The following is a 12,603-nucleotide window of genomic DNA, read 5'->3' as shown; positions in this document are numbered from 1 at the left end:
TTTGGGGTGAGCTATCCCTTAAAGTATATACAAGGACACAGCCTTGCAATGCATTTGCATCTGTGTTTGTACAGATAGTTACCATAACAGTAATGCTGGTCGTGCATTTTATTCTGTGGAGTATATTACTACTCAACTCAACTTTATTTGTATAGCGTTTTTTACAATTTTCAATGTTACAAAGCAGCTGTACATAAGACATATTGACTATAAGCAAAACAATTAAAGTTATACCTGCAAAAACAAGAAAAAGGTGAAAACACAGAAGACAGACATACCCACATACAAAACACTCCACACACAAACACACATAGACATAGACACACACACGGACACACAGACACACAGATGCGCACGCACACACACACACACACACAGACAAACACACGCACAGAGACAAGCACGCACCCACACACACACACAGACAAGCACGCACCCACACACACACACAGACAAGCACACACACAGACACGCACGCACAGTGAAAGCACACATTTAAGATAAAGCAAAGAGAAACACAGGTCAAATATTAAACAGACTATAAATTCCTATATGCAATATTAATTAAGTAAAACTTTAAAACTCTAATTCTAAAGCAGCCCGCCCAGCCAGGCAAATAGTGCAAAACAGTATGCAAACGGTGGTGAGGAACCCAAAACTCCAATCGAGAAAAAAAACCTCAGGAGAACCCAGGCCCAACCAGAGGATTCCAGTTCCCCTCTGGCAAAAGCTTGACAGTGCTTGCACAACAAGGCTAAATAAAAAATAAATAAACTTACTAATAAGGTAAATTATAGATATAAGATTATCATTAATAATCTAATAGCATTTGAAATTTTGTAGTGAAGACGTGTCAAGTCGTCGCGTCCTTCTTTATCCAGCTCTATCATCTCAGCTCTTGTCAGGTCGCCGCTTCCCATTCTCCGCTCTACCATCAGGTCTGGCCATGAACTGCATCCTGCTCGCTGTGGTAACCTCTGAACAATGAGACAAGACTGGCTGAGAGTAGAGTACTGTTCTGCACTTTTTGATGCAACAAGTACATCAGTTGTTGTTGGAAGTGTTCCTGGTTCCGGTTGATCTAACTAATGCAGCCTAAACCCTCAGAGGATTTATATTATGGAAGTCTAGTGTATGCAAAATTAAAAAATGCGTCTTTAGTCTAGATTTAAACTGACAGAGTGTGTCTGCCTCCTGGACAGTGCAGGGAAGACTATTCCAAAGTTTAGGCGCTAGATAGGAAAAGGATCTACCACCTGCACTTGATTTTGAAATTCTAGGTATTACCAACTGACAGGAAGCCTGAGAGCATAATGCACGTGAAGGACTGTAATACAAGAGGAGTTCACTCAAGTACTGAGGAGCTAAACCAATACCTATAAAGCCATAGGTAATAAGCAAGATTTTAAAGTTAACACGATGCTTTATAGGTAACCAGGTTGACAGAACCGGGCTAATATGTTCATACTTTTTTGTACGTGTAAGAACTCGAGCTGCCGCGTTTTGGACCAGTTGGAGTTTTTGTAATAAGCCTGCAGGGCAACCACCTAACAGTGCATTACAGTAATCTAGTCTTGATGTCATGAATGCATGAATTAACTTCTCTGCATCTGACATTGACAGCATATGACGTAGTTTAGATATATTCTTAAAATGGAAAAACGCAATTTTACAGGTGTTGGCGACATGGCTCTCAAATGACAGATTACTATCGAATAGAATGCCAAGATTCTTAGCTGACGATGAGGGTTTTATGGAACATCCGTCAATAGTTAAACAGTATTCTTGGTTGTTACGTATGGCAGTTTTCGGTCCAATAAGTAACACTTCTGTTTTGTCCGAGTTCAGTAATAAAAAGTTGTTACTCATCCAGTTTTTTATATCGACTATGCATTCCATTAGAACTGCTGTGTTTCATGAGGCTTCGAGGAAATATAAAGTTGAGTATCATCAGCATAACAGTGAAAGCTAACTCCGTGTCACTTTATTATATCTCCTAGAGGTAGCATGTATAATGCGAAGAGCAGAGGCCCTAAGACTGAGCCCTGTGGTACACCGTACTGGACTTGCGATTTGCGTGACACCTCATTTCTAGCACAAGAGTTCCCCTGACTAACCACATGAGAACGAGAACTCATTCGCAGGGAAGTCTGCTGTTAATGGACAGGCAGGAATGAGTTTCACTCAATCATACTCTTATATAACTCAGGAATGAGCTGTCTAATGTGCTGCTGGGTGTCGGGTGAGAGAGAGAGAGCTTTGGGGATTTAAGCATCCTGTCTCCAGGGGCCAACGGGACGCACACGGGCGCAGCTCCTGCTGGATGAGTGTGGAGTCGTGTAAGGAGCTTTGGTTGGGGGACGAACACTCAGCTGGCAGCCGCTGGGGATTAGTTCCCTGCACGGCACAGGGATAAAGAGAGACTGGCTGTAAAAACTGATTTCTCTTCCCGTCCTTCAGCGGCCTAACGTGGGTCTGTAATCTGCCTTCCTCTCTTCTCTCAACCCTTCCTGCTGCATTTTATAAGCCTCGCAAAACTCCCAGCTTTGCTGTAAAGGAGTTGCTTTTAGTAGTGCAATATCCGTGAAACCCTTTTTTATCTGTCTAGCTTAAAACTGTGATTAATGAGCACTATAGCAGTGTAAATTGTCATTTTAAAGGTAGGGTTGGGAAACCAGTATTTATTCTGAACAGGTTCGATCGTGAGGTTTCTGTTAAGAGCATTTTTCCATTGATAGTACCTAAAGGCTTTGTGTTGTCTGAATTATTTTTAGATGATTTTCGTTATAATGAATCAAACACGCATATAAATCAGTTGAGCAGTTTTTTTACTGATATGACTGAAACAGGGTTTATTCATTTTGTCCATCTCAAAAATAACCCAGAACTGTTATGTTACAGAGTTAACATGATACTAAACCTAGTTAAATAACTAATCTATCTCAAAACTGAACTTTTAATAAGTTTGTTTGCAAAAACAGAACTCTGTTTGCAATTTTTTCATGTTTTTTATTAGGTTGTCATATTTTTATTATATTTTATTGAGTTAGAGTTAGCTTTTTTAGTTATTACTTTTCTCAAAACACCCCAACTGTGTGATTTATTTTAATTTGAATGCACAATAAAAAAAACATAATTTTTGAAAATGTTTAAAAACAAACGTTATCTGTTTTTGCAATGCATGTTGCCTTAACATGAAATAAGTTGAGGCACTAAAATTGGAAATAGATAATAAAAAAAAATATATATATATACTGTATATAATATACAGTATATATACTGTATATATATACAGTATATATATATATATATAAAGCTATAAACACAAATACAGAATAAGAAGGATAAATGTAAGAATAATTAAATAGCAATATTTTAAATATTTAAAAATGATTAAATAAAATTTCTAATTATTAAAATGACCATGAAAACTAAAAAAATAACACAATAATAAATCTAAAGTAAAAAATAGAATAACTGCCTTGTTATTTTGCACAAAGATCTTCCAAGTCTCTCAGAATTGTGCTCTATAAAACTCCACTTAGTAAAACCCCAGTTGGTGCTTATTTTGTCATGAATTATGTTTCTTAATATCGCTGTAAACGCTGCCATGTTGCGTTCATTAAGCAAGACGAGAGCTCTTTCCAACCTCAATAGATTCGAGACGTCTGCAGCGGGGCACATTAGCAAACCGTTCAGCTCAAATTCCTTCAGTTGCATCATTTACTGTTGATGCATGAGTTGGTTTATGGGAACATTAGATATTTGAAGCCGTTATGTTTTGAACAGTGATTACAATAAAGATTCGTACGTGTACCGAGCGGTGTTCTCAGGCAATACTGTTCAGATTTCACACCTTGTTAGGTTTTGTGTGTAAATACACTTCAGATAGAGCAAGTGCTTATTAGTGCTCATGTGGGAAGAATCTAACAGATATATTGTCATATTGCTTTCCCTGATATTACCTTCTGGCAAAAATCTAGGTCTTTCAATTGGGATGAAGAAAGAATAAAGCTGGTAAGTGTTGCCTACAGTATAACATGGCTTATTATTGGATGCTAAATGGTGCAGTAAAATTCCTCCTCAGTTACTTTGTTTCATGGCACCATAGCAAAACTTGTTATTTCCCTACCAGGTGTACGAAGTTGGTCCACTGCAAACTCAATAGTCTGCTATGTCAGCGTCTGTGTTTGCACCTGCGAACAACCTCAGTTTAAGCCACTTTCTGAGACAAGGAAAATGCAAACAGAGTGCAGTTTTCGTGATACGCATCTTAAACTTCACCAAAAAATAAAAACTCAAAACCTGTATATGACTCTTTTCTGTGTTAGACAAAAGAAGACATTTTGAGAAACGTCTCACTGGTTTCGTGTCCATACAATCAGTTTGTTTGGTTATCAACATTCTTCAAAATATCTTCTTTTGTGTTCTGCAGAAGAAATAAACTCATACAGGTTTGGTGTGACATGAGGATGAGTAAATGATGAACGAATGTTCATTTGTGGGTCGACTATCCCTTTTTCAACTAGTTACCTTGAGATAATGTGCATTCTGTTACAGGCCGTTGAGCTGTCCAGCCTTAGCCAGAACACGGAGAAGCACCAAGGGCGTAGTAATATTTAAAAGGATCTCCAGAAACGAGTCAGTGGCTGACAGTGTTTTTTCTAAAGCTTGTGTAAATAGGGCTGGAGAGCGTCCGACGTGAGCTGCCCTCGCAGGCCGATGTCAGCTCCTCTCTCTCCCGCTGTCACTCTAGCGGATTGGAGCGGATACAGGGGGATTTTGACCCCTCTGGCGCCCTCAGACACAAACACCTCTGACTTATTTTGGCAACGGCTGTGACGGCAGCTCCCCTTCACCTGGGATGTCAGGGTTGGCGCAGTTTCCAGGGCTACGGCTGTCTCCATGACTAACTAAACGCAGCACATTACTTGAGCACAGACGTAACCACACCGTATGGATGCGTGTGGCTGATTTTCGTTTTGTTTTGGGTAAGATGCTCACAGATGGAACGTTTTTGCAGTAGATAAACATCTGAATTTAGCATATGTGCACTTTTTTTGTTTTGCGCTGTAATGGTTTGGCTTTAAGCAATTGCTCTCTCGTGGCTTTTTTAGCTCTGAAGTTTGTCTTTAATGTAATAATGAATAACTCAAAAATGATTTTAAAACCTTTCTGACATGATATGAACCAGAAACCCTGCAAATTGTATTCACTGTAGTTCACTCAATGAACCAAGTTCTTATTTTTCAAAACATTTAGTTCTGTCATGACAACTCTCGGAGGGTTTAGCACGGTAGTGTACATGACATATAAATGTATGTGGTTTTGGCGGAATAGATCTGCTACGCTGCTGCGGCGGAGCAAGTACGGAGACTTGATACTGCCAGTACATCCACAACATGCTGCTGTGTGCATATAACATATATGAATAAACCCCGTATAGTTTGCATGATCACCTTTTAGCAGATCTATACAGGTGGAGCTGGGGAAGGAGGAGGGTTTCTGAAACACACTGCACTGCTACAATAATCACTAGCCAAGTTTTAAACGTAGAGCAGCAAGCTCATTGGCTGCTGATACGGAAGGAACCAATCAGCTGCGCCGTGTAGTAAAGTTATTATGTCAGATTGGTTTAGACTTTAGGACTGCGCCATCTAGAGTTTCATGCCAGAACTTTCTCTGCCATTGGCAAATTCACAGAGATGTTTCGTGCAGATGAACACACTTTCTGCTTTTTACAATCAGATGGATGCTGTAGTATGCCAGATTTTGTTAGTCTGCTACATCTTCCACATCATTTAGAACCGACCACCAAGCTGAGAAATGACCTTGAGCATACAGTACAGCGATCAGCACTGATATCATAGCTGTGTTTGTGCAAATACCTAATTTGCATCATTTACAGTATTTAGTGAATCAGGGGTTAAAACAATGCAGACAATGCACAACGCTATCAGTGAACGCAATTCATTCCCTCACGTCTTCTGTTTACTGCGGTAGTATTCAGATAAGGATGCAGACCATTAGACAGTGTTGGACTGCATGTTTGGGAAGATGATTCTACAGGCAAGCTAACAGGAGAGTTATTTTTAGTCCTGTTTGCAGAAGCATGCAGAGAATGACCTCCCCGGAGGCTGAAAAATCCCCAGGTGTTAAGCTGTATCACTGTCACACGCTTGAGGATACAGTGCTGGTGTAACACACACACAGTTCTGGCTGGTGTCCTGTATTTCTCTTGAGGTGTGTCTGTGTATGTAAATGGAGGAATGAAAGGGAAATATTCATTGGAACGATTTATCTTTGACTCTGATGAATTCGATTGTAGGAGCGAATAGAGTGTAAATATTTACTCTGTGATTACGTGCAAGCCAAGAAATATTTTTACATAAGCTTGGCAGGTCTTGCTGAGTTTGGATCTTTTTTTACTGTCAGTAACGTAGAGGTGCATATTGCAAGAAAGCTCTACAATATTTAAAAACTTCATTTTTTAAATCAATCAATATTTTTGACTCTTTATTAAAATAATATTTTGTCATATTTTCCCAACAGGTATCACTTACGCCCATACTGCCTTTTGGGATTTGTTTTTAATTTTTTTGTTAATTCACAGCATTGTGATAACAACAGGATATTAAATATACATTGTTAGTTGAAAATTGCTGTATTAGATCTGATATACTGTATAGATGTGTTGTCTAACATTTTTCTTCTAAAATGATTATTTGTATCAGGCTATGATGTTTATATTAAAAGTTACTTCACTTTAATGGCAAAGAGGACATATTCTTTGCCATTAAAGTGAAATCACTGAAACTAAAAATAGGAGCCTGATAAAAACACTAATTTAAGAAGAAAATTAAACGGCACTTAGAGGCTTTTGCATCTAAACTCTTTGTTTCCAACCTGATCTAAAGAAAAACGTTGCTATTTTACAATATGAAAATGATGTATGAATCATTAAATTGTGAATCATAACTCATCCCCACACCAAAGTTAACATCAATAGAGCGAAAGCAGACCATTTAAAATGTATACATTCATACAACATAAATGAAAAGGTAATGAATCGTCATGAGATTTTATTTTGCCTCTCTTTGTCCATCAAGCATGATATACCCTCACGAAACGAAAACAAATGTGAATACACTTGAAAATATAATACAATTTATAAAATAATACATTTCCAAATATTATAACCATGTGATAAATTTTCCAACGTATGAAAAGCAGCAATTCTTTATTTATTTAACAATATACTGTAATATTGTAATTGGTATATATTTTCATATATAGAGATATATTAAATGATTTAATATTGGCAGTTAATACATTATATAGGAAAATATATTTTCTAAGTGTAAGGGTTATCAATGACCTGTTTTGGTTTGTTTTTACAGTTTGAAACAGCATCAACAATGAAGAACTAGAAGCACTGCAGCTGAAACAGAGAGTGTTGTGCGAGTTTACGGAGCTGCGCGGACTAATGGAAAACTCACCGCCGGATCATTCGATCTCTGAGGTTCCTCAACATTCAAATGTGTTTTATTTGTATTCACAATCAACAGCTAAAACACGGATCTATTTTGGGAATATCATTGATCGTTCCCCGAGCAAAAGGATGTCTGTGGTGTTGATGTATGAAACTAATGGAACACAACCAGCGATCTTCGTGTAACGTTAGCACACCAGCCTGAATCCACACGGAATGTTCCAGCTACTTTTATTTTTGCCTTTCAGAGTCTCTGTCGTCAAACGGGTCATCGCTGCTTTGGTTGTTCACTTTGGCATGCCGATGACGGACAAATATCAAATATCATCAACCTTTTTACAGTGACTTTGTTGCGGAGAGCTCTCACTTGTGCGTGAACGCTGCCAGTGAGGAGTCGATTCAGCTGCCTTCGTGTGAATTCTGTCTTGGCTGTTGTCGAGCGGCACATTGTCTGCACCGTTTTCCCAGGCTGAACTCACTTCGTGTTTATTCGCACCTCCGTGTCGTTTCTGCCAGAACATTTCTGCAGTCTTATGCTGCTTAATCGTTGATGTCAAATGGAATACACCATTAATATAAAGGAGTCCAAATGCAGCGTGTTGACATTTATCAACGTGACTCAATCGTTGATAACTGATTCAGGCATTGAGCTTCATCCTAATCTATGCCAAAATGACTGCCTGTAACACCCGAGCTCAGTGCCCGCTGTCTGAAGTATGAATGCTCTTTATGTTTGCTTTCTTCTGATGTGGCGTAGGAATCGCAGTGTATTTGTTGTTATCTTAGATTTTACGGTAGCTACTAAACTAAGACCTGGGGCCTCATTTATAAATATCTATGAATTGTTCCAAAATCAACCCTTTCTATGCGACATGATATAAAGCACGTGCAATATGTTTTTACATGTCAGCGTGTCGGTTGAATGAAAAAGGCTGCAATTAGGACCTACTTTTCAATTCCAATTTGTACCTATATGAACATTTGATTTATGCCTTTATTAATCCCTTTACAAATGTTTAGCACTTTTAACATCAAATCCATGAAATTTGGAATAGAAATTCAATCCATTCCAAGAAATATGCATAGAATCCTCTATATTTTCCCAACATAAATGACAAAAAACAATTTTTATAGAAGCAACCATATGTCAACTCTTCTGAAGCCATAAGATAGCTGTGATGAACAGACCACAATTTAAATCACCATGAAATCAAAACTGACCATTCTTATTTTTTTAAAGTAATATTGAAGTGTTTCATATAAATTATTTATTTTATTTTTAATTCAACCAATGGTCAGGCTTTATACTTTCAACAATCCTGTAAATTTTCTAAGCCCCGCCCTATGTTTTTATTTCAGAAACTATTTTACTCAGATATACTGTACGTCACAATACGAAAAACGTTTCATGCCGATTTTAAGTCATTTGTAACATAAAATCTTCACACCGTTAATGTTTACATAAATGACATTGCATGTGCATTTTATAAATGAGGCCCTTGTTCTGAAATTCTGTCAGAATTTGTGACATTTATGCAAAACAGTATCATGGTAGCGACCAGGCCAGGTGTTTTAAAATGGCATGGTTGAATAATGCAAAAAACTAGTTTTTGTAAATAATCGATACTGAATAATATTGTTAGTAACACTCTTAAACTGCTCGTCCAGGATTGTTATTGTGGAGTATTTACTTGAAGATTTCTGTGTGCTGCTTGAACAATAAGTGATTGATTTTGCTTTGACGAAAAACATCTGTTGACGAGAGCACACACTAATGATGTCAGTGTTTTTAGTGCAATGACGTCCTTTACAGAAGACGGTATTTGTATGACAGAAACAGACAGGATTATAGGGCTTGTCTTGCGGGTGTGACTTCCTATCACTGCTTTGCTAGAAACGTCAGAAAGCTGTCAAGAATCAAGGCAATGGACAAAAAAATTTAGTTCCAACACAAACAAGTGTGATTCATGAAGTGATGCAGATATTTGAGAACTAACTCAGGCTGTTTCGAAGTGTCTGTTTGTATCAGTTCTTGTTTCAAGCCTTTTACTGACCATGTGAACTCAATTATCTGTCTTATAAAATGGAATGCAGTTTCAACTACAAATGGATCATGAATATTTTATGGTTATATGCTGTGGGCTAAAATAATTTATTTATTATAAGAAAATATATATTAAATACAACATATGAAAGCATTTGTATATAAATCTAAGTTTTTTTTTTGTGAATTTCCTGTGAAATGGTGAACAATGAAGTCTGTATTGTGCATTTGTAAATACACTTGATAATAACTATTTTCACTCTGAAATTGTACATGAGTCTTTGGGTAGTGAATTTATGACACAATTGACATTAAGGTCTGGATTCAGCAAGATCAAAAGGAAAGACGTTATGCATTTGTACTTCTGAAATATATAAAAAAATATATTTTGACAAACAGTTTTTCAACATTTTTGAGCTTGAGATGCAAAAAGGGCAACAGGTATGTACTGTATGGATCTCATCAACCTCACTTCATTATTTATTCAATTATTTTTGTCTTTTAAACGGTATACAGAGAAAAAACTGTTTTGACATCAATCATGAGGCATTCTTGTGTGAGTTTTCGGTTTCTTGAGTAGATTGAGAAGTAATTTTAGATGTTTGCCTCTTTAAAAACAAATTTATAGTGGAAAGCATTACGTTTCTTGTGTGTCTTTACTTGCGAAGATGACAGATGGCAGGAAAATCAGACACTTACCAGATGTTCCAGACAATTATATTATTTTCTAAGCCAATGTATCATCAGCTGGAAGTTTCAGCTGAAGGATGTTTAGAAGGAAAAGAAAAGAAACTGTTTTTGAGCAAGTTAGCATCAGTGGGGACGCGATAACGCTGTACGCTTTGAGATTTCAGGATTATTAAAGTTAATGTGTTTGTGTGTCTTGCTGTAAAGTTCAGATCTGTTTTTCCTGAATAGCTTTTTTCTAATGCAACCAAAAGACCCTAGTATATTATTTTTTACCCTAAGTAACAAAGTTTGTAAATTTGTTTGTAACAAAATACGCAGAACACTTTTGGGACGTTAAGCTCAGAACCTGAAAACGCATCGGATCATGTTCTTTAAAGAGAGATGGAGACATTGCTACGACTAGATCTGAGAGACATCAAATATTTATTCTGTACCTTTAAATCGCTTTTACCGCATGGCCGTTAAAATGACGATTAACACTTCAGAATGTGAGTAGCATGCAGTTTTTGGTTATGGTTTCAAGAGTGTTTTGTTGTACAGAATGCGTTTCTCTCTCTTTTTCACTCATGAATATCTCTCTATCTATATGGACACAGGACAGTGTTTAGAGGACGGCAGTATCAACACTATAAACTAATTACCTGAGAAATCAAATCAACTCAACTCCAGGTATCAATCTGCTAAAGAACACACAAGGACATTGAACCAGACTCTTAAAACAGCTCGATTCAGTTGGCATTTGTATTGATATCTTGTGTCATAAACATGAATAGATCATTTTTCATCAATACGGCACCGCCAATGAGAACATCACCTTCAACTGTCATATCTATTGAAGACAAACACCACTGCAGTCGCTTGACACTAAACCAGATTATGTGACTTTCATTTGCCCCATGCAATTGATTTTTAAGGGCAATATTTTTCTATCTATATAAACAATGTGTCATCTATTTCTGACACATACTTCAATTGAATCAATTGGTAAATAAAGTAAAAAGTCAATTTCTAAAAATAGTGCCTTGACAGAGGCATCGACTGTGGCTAAGATGTTCCACAAACAGTTCTGTTGTGTTCGATGTTCTGTTAAAAATGGGAACACTGGGTGAGGAGTCTTCCTCATATGAGAACCATGTGATGTACTGTACTGTAACCCCCATCACTTTACTAGAACATAAAAACCTTCTATATTCAGAGGTGTGAAATAGTTTGACCTTTAAGTGGCTGTATGAACTATAATGTACACCTTTTGATCATAATTACTGCAGCAACACCCAGAAACAAGAATTTGCTTTTTTCACATTTCATTATGGATCACGCTGTATGTTATTATGCAACCTTCCATTCTTTTCCCCCTATTTTGTATGTAAAACAGGATATTTATGAAGAAAAAATGTTTGTGACATATGAGGAATTGGCTTTAAAAAAGTGGGCATTACATATAAAAATGCCGGGGGTTATTTGGTACAACACAAATGAATATGAAATGAATTGAATTCAATCAAGACTTAAAAATGTACAGTTTTTATTTGTTGGAATCTATGCTCTGCTTTCATGTACTAAAACAATTATAACCTGATACAAGTAGTATTGCTGTCGTTTTGAAATAGAGCCACAGCTGTGTTAGACAGCAGAATGTTAATATAAAGGGTTTATGTCACATCCACAGATGTAAAATGAACCGTGAAGTATCTTTCCTGTGGAAATGTTTCACAGTCATCTTAATCAGCTTTTCTACTGTGATTTCCATGAATGAAACCGATTCATTTGACGCACACACACACAGATTGATAATTTCAACATTTATTTAGTTAGGATGTTATCATGTTAATCAGAGGTTTTGCACCATTACATTTTAAAGGTGGGGTAACATGCTATTTAATGCATTCTGACTTCTTTACACTGTTAAACATGCTGGCTTCTCATGCTTAACATAGTCAACTTGTCAAAAAACAAGTTGAACTTATGACGTAGTATTTCTGTGCTTGATTCACTACGCCAGTTTTCAGAAAAAAAATGTCGAACATGGATTCCCATTTCGGGAATCCATGGGTCCAAGGGTTCTTAGTCCCCTATTGGACAATTCTCCCATAAAAGCAAGCCCACGTGTCATCCAGCGAGCAAAAGAGCATGCCCACGCGTCAACCAGCCAGTGTGAGAAAGAGCACGCCCATCAATGCCGCTTCACTCGGCTGACGAAAGTTTAACTGTGCTTGTTTGCTCACTGCATTTGGGTGATGAATGTTATATAAACGGTGGATATAACGCTGGATTTGCAGATCGTTTGAAACTGATAGATGGCCCTGTCCCAGCGCTAAAAGATGCCGGACACGAGCCGCGTGCGGTAAGTCAAACTAAGTCATATGTCTGTGTTTTG

General features: G+C 37.3%; 1 protein-coding gene across 1 annotated transcript in view; it reads left to right on the top strand.

Annotated features, from left to right (window-relative positions):
- The window catches only part of zgc:171482 (zinc finger protein), a 68,085-nt gene extending 58,043 nt beyond the window's left edge, over positions 1-10,042 (top strand). The window contains exon 7 of the mRNA XM_057341748.1: positions 7,401-10,042. Coding sequence (XP_057197731.1) covers positions 7,401-7,422 — 22 coding nt within the window. The 3' untranslated portion in view covers positions 7,423-10,042. The remainder of the gene's footprint in view (positions 1-7,400) is intronic.
- Positions 10,043-12,603: the final 2,561 nt, after the last annotated feature.

Source organism: Triplophysa rosa, linkage group LG9, assembly GCF_024868665.1.
Source record: "Triplophysa rosa linkage group LG9, Trosa_1v2, whole genome shotgun sequence".
Lineage (NCBI taxonomy): Eukaryota > Metazoa > Chordata > Actinopteri > Cypriniformes > Nemacheilidae > Triplophysa > Triplophysa rosa.
Note: the sequence above shows the minus strand (reverse complement) of the source record. Positions and strands in the feature narration are given on the sequence as shown.